We start from the raw sequence: 13,211 nt of genomic DNA, 5'->3' as shown, positions 1-13,211 counted from the left end.
CTCATCAGGCTCAGTCAAAGCTATGGATTAGCTGTGTTCTCTTACGCCAATGATATGCAGATAGTGGTTTCTATCTCATCAGAAGTAAATAAGGAGGCTAGAAACTTCTGTAATTGCATGTCCCAAGTGGCATAGTGGATGCAGAATAATTGTCTAAAATTGAATACAGCCAAAACAGAGATGCTGTTTTTTGGAAAGGAGACCACGTTCCAGAATGACTAATGGTGCCCGTCGAGCCTCGGTACACTACCAACTCTGGTCCAGAAAATTAGAAATTTGGGAGTAATTTTCGACACTGAATTATCTTTTTTGGAGCAAATCTATTTATTTAGTATTTTATAGAGCACGAACGTGACCCGTTAGGGTATCAGAGCACTTTGCAAGGCTAAGCAAGATGTTTACAAAGGTTCAGAACAGACAAAATCATGTGAATGTTTTACCATGATAAACAGGATATTGCAATGAGAGGGAATAGGCAACATGGGTACAACTTAAGGAAGAAACATTAGTGGGAACAGACACAGACTGTACAGCACCAGACTCTGCCCCATAAAGTGACAGTGAAGTACAAATGAAGTGTAAGGAAATAGCAACAACCATGATACAAGACTTAGGCTAGATCAAGGAAGTCCAGATTGGCATACAACCATGATACAAGATATAGGCTACATGAAGGAAGTCCAGATTGGCATACACTGGTAGAGGTCAAGAAGATAGCTAGGCAGCTGAGCTGTATATGCACTGAGAGTGTTAAGGAAGGAATTTGTCTATTAGGAAAGTCTTGGCTTCCTTTTTGAATCTAGACAAGCAAGGTATACTTCTGACGTTGGGTGGCAGCAAGTTACAGATTCTGGGTGCGGCACCAGAGAAAGCTCCGTTGTATGTTTTCTTCTTCCAGAAGAGGGTAGGTTTCAGAACAAAATCCCTGGCAGAACGGGAGTGCCTATCTCCTCCGGAGACCACGATTTTCTGGGCGAGATACGCTGGAGAGTTAGAGTGTAACTCGTTGTGTGTGACACAGGCAAATTTGAGCTGTGTTCTGTCTTCGTACGGGAGCCAGTTCAGTGCTTTGAGGTGAACTTTTTTGAACCTATTAGGAGTCTTGCGGCTTATAGGGGAACCTTTGAGATCTTGGGTAGTCCGGAGAGGGTAGAGCACCCGTACTCAATCCTAGAAATAACTAGTGCCTGAACTGCCATTTTAAGGTCTGATGTATCTATTAATGGTTTTAGTTTTCTCAGATAGCTCAGGTGAAACCTTGCATTTTTGGCAGTGTGTTATTAGGAAGTATGAGTAATATGATCCTATGAACAGCTAAGTAGAGAAAACGTTTAAACCTTTACCTCTCAGAAGGCACCATTTGTTATATTTTAATTGAATACAATTGAGATAAAAACTAGTTAAGATCAAGAAGCAGGTTTAATTTTCTCCTTTAAAGAAGCATTCACAACACAAATGGTTCTTATTTTTGTAAACCTGGCAAAGGCATGTTCGGGGATTTGTTTAGTAACTTTTGGACAAGTAGGGGCATACTTAAATGCAAGCACCATAGCTGTGCATCAGATTGCCTAGTCGACACAAAGTTAGCATAATTATGTGTTTTTAAAAGTGTGATCTAGGTTAATTAGAAATTGCTGCAATTTACATTACAGAAGGGCACTTCAAAAACCCAACCCAAATCTAAGTATGTTGCGCCTAGAAGCAGACCTTTATCGCTGTTGTATTAATAATACAGTGACGCCAGTTCGGGGCATTGAGTCATATACGATTTAAAGGCACCATCTCTGTGCATCCTACCTCCTTGTGGAAAGAAACTCTGCAAAGGAAAGTAGTGGCACAGACAGAGAGTGCATCAGATTAATGTCATGGTGCATATTTACAAGTGCAGTGCATGCCAAGTAGAAACGGTGCCGCTTTCGTTACTGAGACTCGCTGTGAAAACACATTTAAATATTGAACATACACATATGTTGCACCCACGTGCACTTCAGAACTGATCGTCACCATAGCTGAAGGGGTTCGTGATCAGCCTACAATTGTTTCGTCAATCATACCTAAAAGCACCATCTCGGTCCATTTGATTTCCATGCACAAACACACGATGCTAACACGATGTACTTTTAAAAGTTAAATGCATGTAATATTGTGTGCTACAGGCTATACTACTGTGTGCGCTGTTCAACCACAATTACTTTAAAAATGCTGCACCAAGAAAGAGCCCTTCATAGCTGCTTTCGTCATCAATCTACCACAGCACTAGCCCCGACTTTGAATGCAACAAACATAATACCAAAAGCACCATTTCATGCTGTAGCTGAAAAACATAATTATTCAAGTTATCACAAAACAGGCCAACAATTAGACACCAATAAAATCTAACCAAGCAGTGCATCACAAACGAAAAATATACACAACGGACTAATTTTGTGTTCATCACTCCCACAAGCCCCAATGCCATACAAGGAAACATGCATGCACATAGTAAATAATTTTAAACCAATGTGTAAAGCTGTCCTCTGATGCCTAATGATGGATGAAGGGAGCCATAAAAGTGCTTCATTATTGGTCTTTCAGGAGCTTGTATACATTTCACAGGTCACCTGCACTGTGCAGACCTTGTTGACAAGTGATAAAGTCGAGAAATTCCATCCTTCAGATACCTCTGTCTGCCTGGCAGAGGTATCTAAAAGCATATATACCTCTGCTAGGCAGACCGAGATCTCTAAATATGGCAGACAGTAATTTACCAGAACAAGGACATAATTACCGCAAATGTATGAGGTTACAATGCATTCATTTACAACGCATGCCTTTACAACGCAGTTTTTACATTGCAACATCCTTTACAACGCATACATTCACATCGCATGCCACTACAATGAATTTTTTTAAACTACATTTACAACGCATTCCATTACATTGCATTATACCTTTACAACGCATACCATTACATTGCATTTAAGGTAAGTGTTGGATAGTGTAGGGGTAAAAATTACTATTCTAACTCCAGGGGGTGCAACAGTAGGGTAAGTGTTGGATAGTGTAGGGGTACTATGCATTGTAATGACATGCTATGTGATACCTGCGTTGTAGTGACATGCGTTGTAGTGTCATGCTTTGTAGTGACATGCAATGTAATGGCTGCGTTGTAGTGACATGCGTTGTAAAAGATGTTGCGATGTAATAACTGCGTTGTAAATGTAGTGCGATGTAATGACTACGTTGTCAAGGTTGTGTCCCAATTACCTTCAGTGACCTGGAGAATCAAGAAAGCTACCATGACTGATTGTCAGAGAAGGCTGGATCGAGAGGTTGTGGCCTTACGGTCAGAGCTGCCGATTTTGGAGCTTGGGAGGTTCAAGCCTCGGTGTCGGCTCAACATCCTGTGATTCTGGGCAAATCACTTCATCTCCCCGAGCCTACCAAAAATGAATGTGTGTCCTAGTGTAATGTAACTGGTGCTCATGTGAAGCGCAACAATAACTTCGGGTCGAGTTCGCGCTATATAAATCTGCACAAAAATATGGCAGACAGTAGTTTACCAGAGCAAGGACATAATCTTACAATTCAGTTTTTACATCGCAAAATCCTTTACAATGCATATATTTACATTGCATGCCACTACAATGATTTTTTTTAAACTACATTTACAACGCATTCCATTACATCGCATTATACCTTTACAACGCATACCATTACATTGCATTTAAAGTAAGTGTTGGATAGTGTAGGGGTAAACATTACTATTCTAACTCCAGGGGGTACAACAGTAGGCTAAGTGTTGGATAGTATAGGGGTAAAAATTACTATTCTAACTCCAGGGGGTGCAACAGTAGGGTAAATGTTGGATAGTGTAGGGTAAAAATTACTAATCTAACTCAGGGGGTGCAACAGTAGGGTAAGTGTTGGCTAGTGTAGGGGTTATATGCGTTGTAATGGTATGCGTTGTAATGACATGCGATGTAATGCCTGCATTATAGTGACATGCATTGTAGTGTCATGCATTGTAGTGACATGCAATGTAATGGCTGAGTTGTAGTGACATGCGTTGTAAAGGATATTGCGATGTAATGGCTGCGTTGTAAATGTAGTGCGATGTAATGACTGCGTTGTAAAGGGTGTGTCCCATTTACCTCCAGTGACCTGGAGAATCAAGAAAGCTACCATGACTGATTGTCAGAGAAGGCTGGATCGAGAGGTTGTGGCCTTACAGTCAGAGCTGCCGATTTTGGAGTTGAGAAACAGGTTCAAGCCTCGGTGTCGGCTCAAATCACTTCATCTCCCGTGCCAACCAAAAATGAATGTGAATCCTAGTGTAATGTAACTGGTGTTCATGTGAAGCGCAACAATACCTTCGGGTCGAGTTCGCGCTATATAAATCTGCAAAAAAAAATTGTGTGCCGTGAAGTACAATTGTACTTGTGTGAGGAAAACTTGAATTGGTAACAGGATGGGCGCTGCATCCGCAAACGTAAACCTTGTGAAGGAAGAGTCCACAGCAGATGCAGATGTCAAAAGGCACCCATTAGACTGTGACGGTGAAAATAAGATAAATGAATAAATGTGAGTCACCATGTCTGCCACATCAGCAGTCTTCAATCAAACTGCTGCTAAGTCTTTTTGTATATTAGCCAGCACAAGACATTTTAAAGGGGTTACTGTCTTTGAGAAATTACATGTATAGGCCTGTTATTCAATCAGCATTCAGATCTAATTCATCAGCGACGTTTCTCTCACAGAATCCCATCTTCCTACAGCACTGACTCCGTGTTAGAAAATCAAGAGAATCAGGGTGACCAAAAGAGGGCAAGGGTTTTGGGAAGGTTAATGTGTGGAGGGAGTAAATGTTCTTGTAAATATGGCTTATGTGATTTCTTGCAACAGATGCTGCGTCACTGCACAATTTCAAGCGATACCTATATTTCGGGCACTTATTATCTCCTTTCACATAGACCCATGTGTCTTACTATAATCTGTCTTGTAAAACCAATCGGTTTATTCAACTATAGTTTTCCCAGAATGTTTTATTGAAATTATTCTTTAAATGATGGGAGTAAGGGGCGCAACCAGGCGTGCAAAGGAATTTCACAGAAGTCTCATAAAAACTGAAATGTTTCCTTTTTTTGATACATCTTTCCCAGTCGCGGCTCCTTGAGGGAGTGCTGCAAGGTGGTGGGGAAGGGCGGGGGAGGGGCAGGGTGGGGGGATAGTAAACTCCAGCCTACGGCCGACCGGAGTTAAGTACATGTACATCGCGCGCGTAAACACATTTGTTTTATTTATTTATTTATGTACTTAACTCCAGTCAGCCATATGCCAGAGTTAACTACCTCCCACCCAGCCCCTTCCCCGCCCCGCCCCACCGCTCCGCAGCACTCCCTCTAGGAGCTGCGAATGATCTTTCCTTCGCACCACACCCATATCAATCAATACTATAAACAAAATGTCAATGCTTCATCAACTCAGTTATGTTCCTGAATTTATGATGGGGACCAGTGTTCCTTTCCTCTTCATTCAACAATGCAAGTCTCCTCTGCTAAAAGATCAGAGAAACACAAACACAAAGGGGTGGATTTAGAGTTTGGGGGTAAGGAGTACTTTCTCCACCAAAGGAAGTTCCTCCCCTTGATTTAAATATCGGCGGACCTTAGGAATGTCAGCGACTGATATTATTCTGACTCACTGACATACTCCTCTGATAGCCTGATGGAGTGAGGGCTGTCAAGGTTTTCGACTGCCACAAAATTTAGGGTGGTTGAATAGCCAGTATTTACCTTTACTTACTGCAATGAAAAATGTGGTTTTAAGGGACAATACAAATGTTGAAATTACTCTCATATCATGGGAGAATCCACAGAGATAAAGGCAGCTTTTTCCTTATCTTTGTCTCATCAGAAAAAAGAATGTGCATACCCTTCACAGATGCAAATTCTAGCACCCCCACCCCACACACACACATGTAGATCTAGAAAGAGGCACCATCTCGGTCTAGGGCCTATTTCTTCCATCATCCAAACCATTCTCTGGTCATGGCGATATGGCCGGGTGGTATCGGAAGAATGTGGGTGTTGTCAGACATCAGCACAGCAGTTCAAGGATTGCATCCAGATATATCATTATGAACAACTGACCAGAATGGTTAGGTGACTGAAACTACACCTGATGTAGATACCCTATGGGCCCCCTAAAAAAAAGTGAATCCTGTGGTTTCCCTTCAAGTACTTAGCATGACCTGGATTATTGGGGTTACAGGAGCCATCCCTCACTCCTTGGAGCTCAAGAAATCCCTATGAGATCCTTTCTCGCTTGCCCACATGCATGATAGACTGGAGAATCCATAAGAATTCACTGAGCGCTGTAAAGAAGACAATAGGTGGTTATCAAGAGTTAGCATGCAACTCCATCACCACTTCTCCATCACCATTAACCTGCCGCCATCCGGTCCGGCCTCACTAAGCCATTTATTGATTAGGTTGCAGATAACATCTCTCAAGACTTACATGTTTTTTGTTTTGTTTGGTCTGTTTTTTGCTAAAGTGGGGCTTCCCATCTGCTTGGCACTATATTTGCATTGTACTTGGTGTCTGGGAGACAGGAGAAGGTATCTTGCTGGGAAGGGCTAGTGGGAGCTTTAAATAGGCAAACACAAAAAGATGATGGACGGAGTGCTGAAACGTTTCAAACACTCACCCCCCATCAAGAGATCTGGGTTAAATCTATCTTTATTTTGCTCACTATGCCACCCCAGTTTGGACCCAGTGGAATTCAAATCAGTCTTGACGCTGCTCCCCATTGGAACAGTCCAGTCTGAACTAGCAGGCCAGGTACTCCCTGGACCGGAAACAAGTATTGTTGGACTGGTTTTGGGGTATCACCTCTCATCAGCCAGGCTAGCTTGAATCCAGTGGCACAGCAAGCAAGGGAGCCATGTCTGGGCATACCCTTGACCACTGACAGCGAACATAGCAAACACAACAAGATGATGGACAGAGTGATGAAACTTTTAAACACTCACCCCAGTCAAGAGATCTGGGTTAAATTCATTGTTCTTTTGCTCACCATGCCAACCCAGTTGGGACCCAGCCATATGCAAAACAGTCTTGACCCTGCTCCCCATGGGAACAGTTTGACCCAAACTGCCAGGCCAGGTCCTCCCTGGACCAGAAACAAGCACCCTGGGACCAGTTTCGGGGTATCATCCCATATCAACCAGTCTAGCTTGAATCCAGTGGCACAGCAAATTTTAAAGTGGGCCTATTTCTATAGCTAAGGAAATCATTTAGAGTTGCATGAAAAAGCTGGGTGCTAAAAGTCCATTGTGCAAATGTTACTTGTGTCAGTAGTTAGTCTAGTTTTGTGCCTATGGATACATCACCAACCACAATAAATGGAGAGTAATATGCACAATTAGCATCTGCTAAAATCTATTGTTAAGCGGGAGTGTAAAAGGTGAGCAAACCCAATCTTCTTAGAAATAGAGGCCAGAGTTGAATGGAATTTACAAACTGCAAAATCTGGATTGTCATTAAGACATTAGAGCATGTGTTTAGTCAGGTCTGGCAGCTCGGTGGACTAATGCATCCACTCCAGGGATCTCTGTTTGATCCAATGATCACTGGTTCAAACTCCAGTAGATCCACTGGGCCTTTTCTCTTTCCAAAGTATATAATATGAAAAACTATTGTATTGGGTAACAGTAAACACCCATTATGTGGCAATAGCGCCAGGACACAGCTTTAGTGTGAACATGCACTGTACAAATATACCTATTATGCTATCTTATCTCTTTTCCTCGGTGACTCAATGTAGTGCATTTTTTAGGTTTCAAGATAATGGCACACGTGTTGGGTGCCACTAGAGTCCCATTTTTGCTACTAATACCACTGAGGGCATTTCTCTTGTTATTTTTTCTAGCCGTACCTGCATTGCATCATGTTTCTTCTACTTCTGAGGTGTCTGGAGATGAGATATGGAAAGAAAATATTCAAGGGAGATCCTGTTTTCAGGTTTGTGCAGTAAAATGTACTTGAAAGACTAGATTTCATTTCATGCTCAATGAAAACAATTGCACCTATTATCTGGCATGCTTATTTGTCTTGGCACTAATGTTTGATGAGGAATTCAGGCTATGTTTGTTATATTATCATGTATTTGCATAGCACCAATATGTCCCAGAGGGACCAGAGGTAGAAGTACACAAGCAAAGCAATGCAAAAACATAAAAGCAATCAAAATTAGCATGAAGAGCACTGAAAAGAAAAAAGTATGCCATCTGTTTGACTCAACGGATCTACAAAGGCATTTCACCTCTGACCAATGGTAAACAAACTGATGATGGTCCATCTGCACTGCAGACTTGTGAAATCGCCTTAGTCTTCTCAATTTAGCTGCTTAGTGAGTCTCAGGTTGTGCTGACTTTCACTAAAAGACTTTTAATCATCCCATCTGTGATGTGTGGTCCCTTTTTTGGGGTTAAAGTGGCCAATATGCAATAGAGAAGCCCTTTCTCATGCCTCATTTGCTTTCCATGCTCATAGCATATAGTAATGCTATCTGCAAAATAATTAAAAAAAATGTAATAGTTAGAAACAAAAATGAAGCATTCTTAGAGGAACAAATTAAATGCAACTGTTTTTACATGCTTCATTAGGATATGCGAGATTAGGATCTCACTTCAAAGTGTGTTTTATTTTATTTTTTAATTAAATGTCATTTACAAAAACTTCTTCCTTTTTTAATTCCTTATCGTTAATTTTTAATTTATCAAACATTCGAAATGAAGATTAAATAATGTTTTATTGTATTTTGTAAAATGTAATTTTATTATGCACTATCATAGCATAACATAATTGTTTTGAGGTTTTTATAATTTGTTTTAGATTGTTTGCGGTGCCCTAGTCAAACACCTGCAATTTTAGTAGATTCATTTTTTAATGTTGTTACAAGAAAGGGGGAATTTATTCCCCCACCCTGTGCCTGTTACATTTTATTGCAATCACCAAATGTTGGAAAGGGGCTTATTAGTAGATGTTGGTAGGGACCTACCACTAGTTCAAAACATAAAGTCCAGTCAAGGATTCAATAAATTATTCCCATGCTCAACCCTGGGTAGCTGGCAACCAGCAGGCAGGCTTAAAGTAGGAGACAGGTGAGTAAAGCATTTAAAAACACCAATACATTAATTAAGTAAGACACAATACACAATAAAAATCCAACACCAATTTATACAAAATAGGTTATATTTTTATGAACAAATAGACACCAAAATGACAAAAATCTAATGTAGGGAATCGGAGATATAAATTGTTAAAGAATAAATACTTCTAGTTCCTAAAAACATATAGCGCCAACTTGGGACATCTTGATGTGTTTGACTGGGACAAAGCCAAAGTTTGAGGCCACCCACGATGGAGTACTGGTCGGATACATTAAGCGGAAGTTCTTGGTCAAAATTTGTCAGGCTAGATTCGCGTCGACGTTGTTGGCTTGGTTTTTTGTGAGACCCCGGTCAAATCCTGGAGGTCTGGAGTCCGGAGCTTTCAGTGGGATGAACCTCGAATCCAGGCCAGGTTGTGTTTAAAGTTCACCGTCTTGACTCTTGACGTTAAGTCAGTATCCTTAAGGAACCTTTTACCAAGAAGTTCTCAGACGTCAGCAAACGTCTGGATCTTCTTCCACAACTTCTCATTGAGGGTTGAAAGTGTTCACAACACCAATCCAGGGGTCTAGAATCTCTGAAATGGTCCTTGGGATGTTGGGACCCCAATTCCCACAATGCACCTAATCAGATCCTTGAAAGTCCTCTTCACACACTTCAGGATGGGGACTTCTTGGAGGAGATGATGCAGTTAGGCTTGGTTCACCTGTAACTTGCAGGGAATCGACTCCTTAATTCTTCTTGAAGCAAGGCAAAGTAGTTACAGTGATTGTATTCCCTGAATTGACAGCAGGTGCAGTGCTTCAGAGTGCAAAGCCGTCAGGTGCAGATCAGGTTTCCAGCTGGCCAGTCCCTCTTCTCCTTGTAGTTACAGGTAGCAGATCTGAGTTGCTTGACAACTCTTCATTTTTTATGCTGTGTTTCTGGGTGTCAAGCAGGGGGGGCACCCCTGACCAATGGGATGCAGGGTGCCACCCAGGTGTATGACTACTTCCTCTAAAGTGCGGCATATTCTTGTCTCAGAAAACACTATTCTCTCAAAATGCAGCATGGAGAAATTCTCTCCTTGGAGGTTAGAATCGACTAAGCCAACCCATTGGCATGGCTTAGATTGTCTAACACTCCCCTTCCATTCCTCTCCTTAAATTAATTACAAGTGCTCTTGAGTGGCAGGGGTGGCATGATGTGGAGGCACGTTTTTGCTGTCTCCTTTTGAAAACTAGTTTGGAGACACCCTTTCTCTCTCCTGCCTTCTAGTTCTGCAGTTTTAGTTCTCTTCCCACAGGAAACCCATTGCTTCTCCAGCAAGCCACTACACATCTCATTCAGACAGCTTGGCTGAGCCTGACAGATGCTCGACAATCAGGTGAGAGCAGCTGGAAGGCTGGTTTTTGGCTTACAGAAAAGTAAAGTTTAAAAACTTCTTTTCTGTGATAGTTTTTATAAATATAACAGTGCAAAGTTGATGGATTTATCATATCATTTTAAATCCTTGAATGACATTTTAGCTCCTTCCTAGAGATACTTATCCTTAATGAAATATTCCCATGTTAGCCTATTGAGCTAATCCTAGTACCGTATCCTACTAGAATCAACTACTCTTTGGCTGCCTTAGATAAATTTCATGCCTTGCATAGAGTCAAAGTTTCTCTAGATATTTCATGTAACAGGTCTTTACCAATTGCATTAGACGGCACAGTAGCCTGTCTACAGCGTAGATTTCATTGTTCACAGGAGGCATTAAAAGACATGAGTAAGTCAAGTGCGATTGCTGATACTCTTAGTAGTTATCAATTCACCCCGCTTCTCCTGCCAATTTCTCAATTTCCAATGGCTTAGATGGTATTCTTGTCAATGTTCGGTAATTACCTGAACATACGGTTGAACTTTGGGACTTGCTCTCTTCAAAGCTACCTGAAGTAGGTTTCTTAACTGAAAACTGGTTGAGCTCGGTCTCCTCTTCAGCCATCATGATGCCTCTCCTGGAAAATTATGCAATGCTTAGATTGGATAGGGAGGGCAGGATAGAGTGAGGGATCACTATTAGTATTTAAAAACACAATCAATTTCTCCATTATTGACTCTTCCTCAGTGGACTGGGCAGAGATATGTATATTTAAACTTGAACTTTCTTCCAAGGACTATTGGTAAGGTGCTTCAGGATATCGACCACTGGGGTCAAAAAAAGAATTCATCCAGCACCTAATTGAATATATTGCACCTCATGTCCTGGTAGCAAAAACAGTTACTTTTGTTGGGTGGCTTTAATTACCAGGCAGAAGATTCCAATAATGAAGAGGCGAGTCAGCTTATTGCAGACTTAGCCACTCTCAGATTGCGTCAAAGAGGTAATGGGCCTACGCATACCTCACGGAACTCACTGGATTTAATGTTTACCAACTCTACTTCTCTAGCCTGTGAACAACTGCAACCTTTACTTTGGACAGACCATTCATTGATCAGTTTTAGGATTCCTATGACAACTGAGATTGACAGAACACCTAAAGTTGTTGAAAATCAATTTAGACATTGACGGAAAATTACTCTGGAATCCTTCGCTAAGGTATATAATCATACCGGCAAAGTAGCTACTTCAGATGTGGAGCAAGCAGTCTCAGGATATCACTAAGCCTGGGCAAAGCACTACGCTACGCTCGCGTAGTTTGCGAAGTTTGCGCTACTTCGCACTACGCGAATTGCACGTAGCACAGTGCAAACACGCGTAGCGTAGTGTTGCGTAGTGCAGCGGTCATTTTTTGCTTGCTTGCAGTCCTCAACGTCAAGTTGGCGACCGCAAGCAAGCAAAATGACATCCCGGTGAGACTTTTTCCTCGTTCACGATCAGCAACATCAAGTTGGCGATCGCGAGCGTGGAAAATAAACCTCCCGGCGAGATTCTCAACGCGAGGAGGTCATGTTTCTCATTGCGAGTGATCGCGTATGCTCGCGACCGCTCGCGATGAGAAACTACCAGTCCGCGTTGAGAAAGCTGCTGCTCGAGTAAAAATCTACTCGAGCAGCAGAAAACTACAGCTCGCACTGTGCAAGATGCCGTTTTCAATGATTGCACAGTGCCGGTTGCTTGTCCGCACTGTGCAATCATTGAAAACGACATCTTGCACAGTGCGAACATGTTACTACACAGTTCGCGAAGTGCTACGCGTAGCTCGCGTAGTGCGAAGTGCACTTTGCGTAGCTTCGCGTAGTGCTACTTCGCGAACTACGCCCAGGGTTAGATATCACAATGCTTTAAACACAGCTTTTGATAAGATAACTCCTCTCCAATGGTGTTAAATTCACACATGGAACCCAAGCGCCCTGGTATATGCTAGCCCTTAAAACTGAGAAAGCATCATGCAAAAAATTAGAAAGACAGTGGCAATGCACAAATAGTGCCTGTGATAGGGAAACGTATAGAGCAGCTTTAACGCGCTACCACCACAACGTAAAGTCTACTCAGAAAACATATATCTCTGATCAAATTCCCCAAGCTAAAAACTTGTGTAAAGCTTTAGTTAAAGTACAAAATGATTTTGTAAATCCTAGAGCGTGCTCTCAAAACATTTAGGCATCACAGGTTCTTTGTGATTTGCTAGCCAATCATTTGAAAGAAAAAGTGAACAATATCTATCAGAACTACCCAACCCATCCTTTGGAGACTCATTTTTTTCTTATCTAATTTAGCTGGCTCTGGCTTTAGCCAAATCAGGATCTCCTTTGAATAGTTGCCCTTCCTAGATTTCGGCTGCTCTCTCTATAATCAGTTGCCTCTGCCATTCATTCTTTATACAATCTATCTGTTTATACTTGAAAAATTCCAGCTACTTGGAAGGGGACCCTGGTCAGGCCGATCCAAAAAAAAAAATCCGTCACCTTCCAACCTTTCCAACTATCACCCAATGTTGTTGCTTCCTCTGCTGGGAAAACTTCTGGAAGGATTAATAAACAAACAACTTTTAGAGTACCTTGAGGTTCATAACATCTCGGGTCTCTCTCAATCGGATTTTAGACCTTTACATAGCACTGAGAGAGCCTTGGTAGCGGTCATTGACCA

The 13,211-nt window shown here is 41.7% G+C and overlaps 1 protein-coding gene across 3 annotated transcripts in view; it reads left to right on the top strand.

Moving 5' to 3' along the window:
- LOC146810314 (ATP-binding cassette sub-family A member 10-like) overlaps nucleotides 1-13,211 on the top strand; it is a 1,546,030-nt gene that overhangs the window by 1,310,363 nt on the left and 222,456 nt on the right. For all 3 annotated transcript variants that reach the window (XM_085617307.1, XM_085617308.1, XM_085617306.1), the window contains one exon: nucleotides 7,915-8,006. In XM_085617307.1, the coding sequence (XP_085473433.1) occupies nucleotides 7,915-8,006 (92 nt within the window). The remainder of the gene's footprint in view (nucleotides 1-7,914; nucleotides 8,007-13,211) is intronic.

This window comes from Triturus cristatus, chromosome 7 (assembly GCF_964204655.1).
Source record: "Triturus cristatus chromosome 7, aTriCri1.1, whole genome shotgun sequence".
NCBI classification, from domain to species: domain Eukaryota; kingdom Metazoa; phylum Chordata; class Amphibia; order Caudata; family Salamandridae; genus Triturus; species Triturus cristatus.
This window is presented reverse-complemented; position numbering and strand designations above follow the sequence as displayed.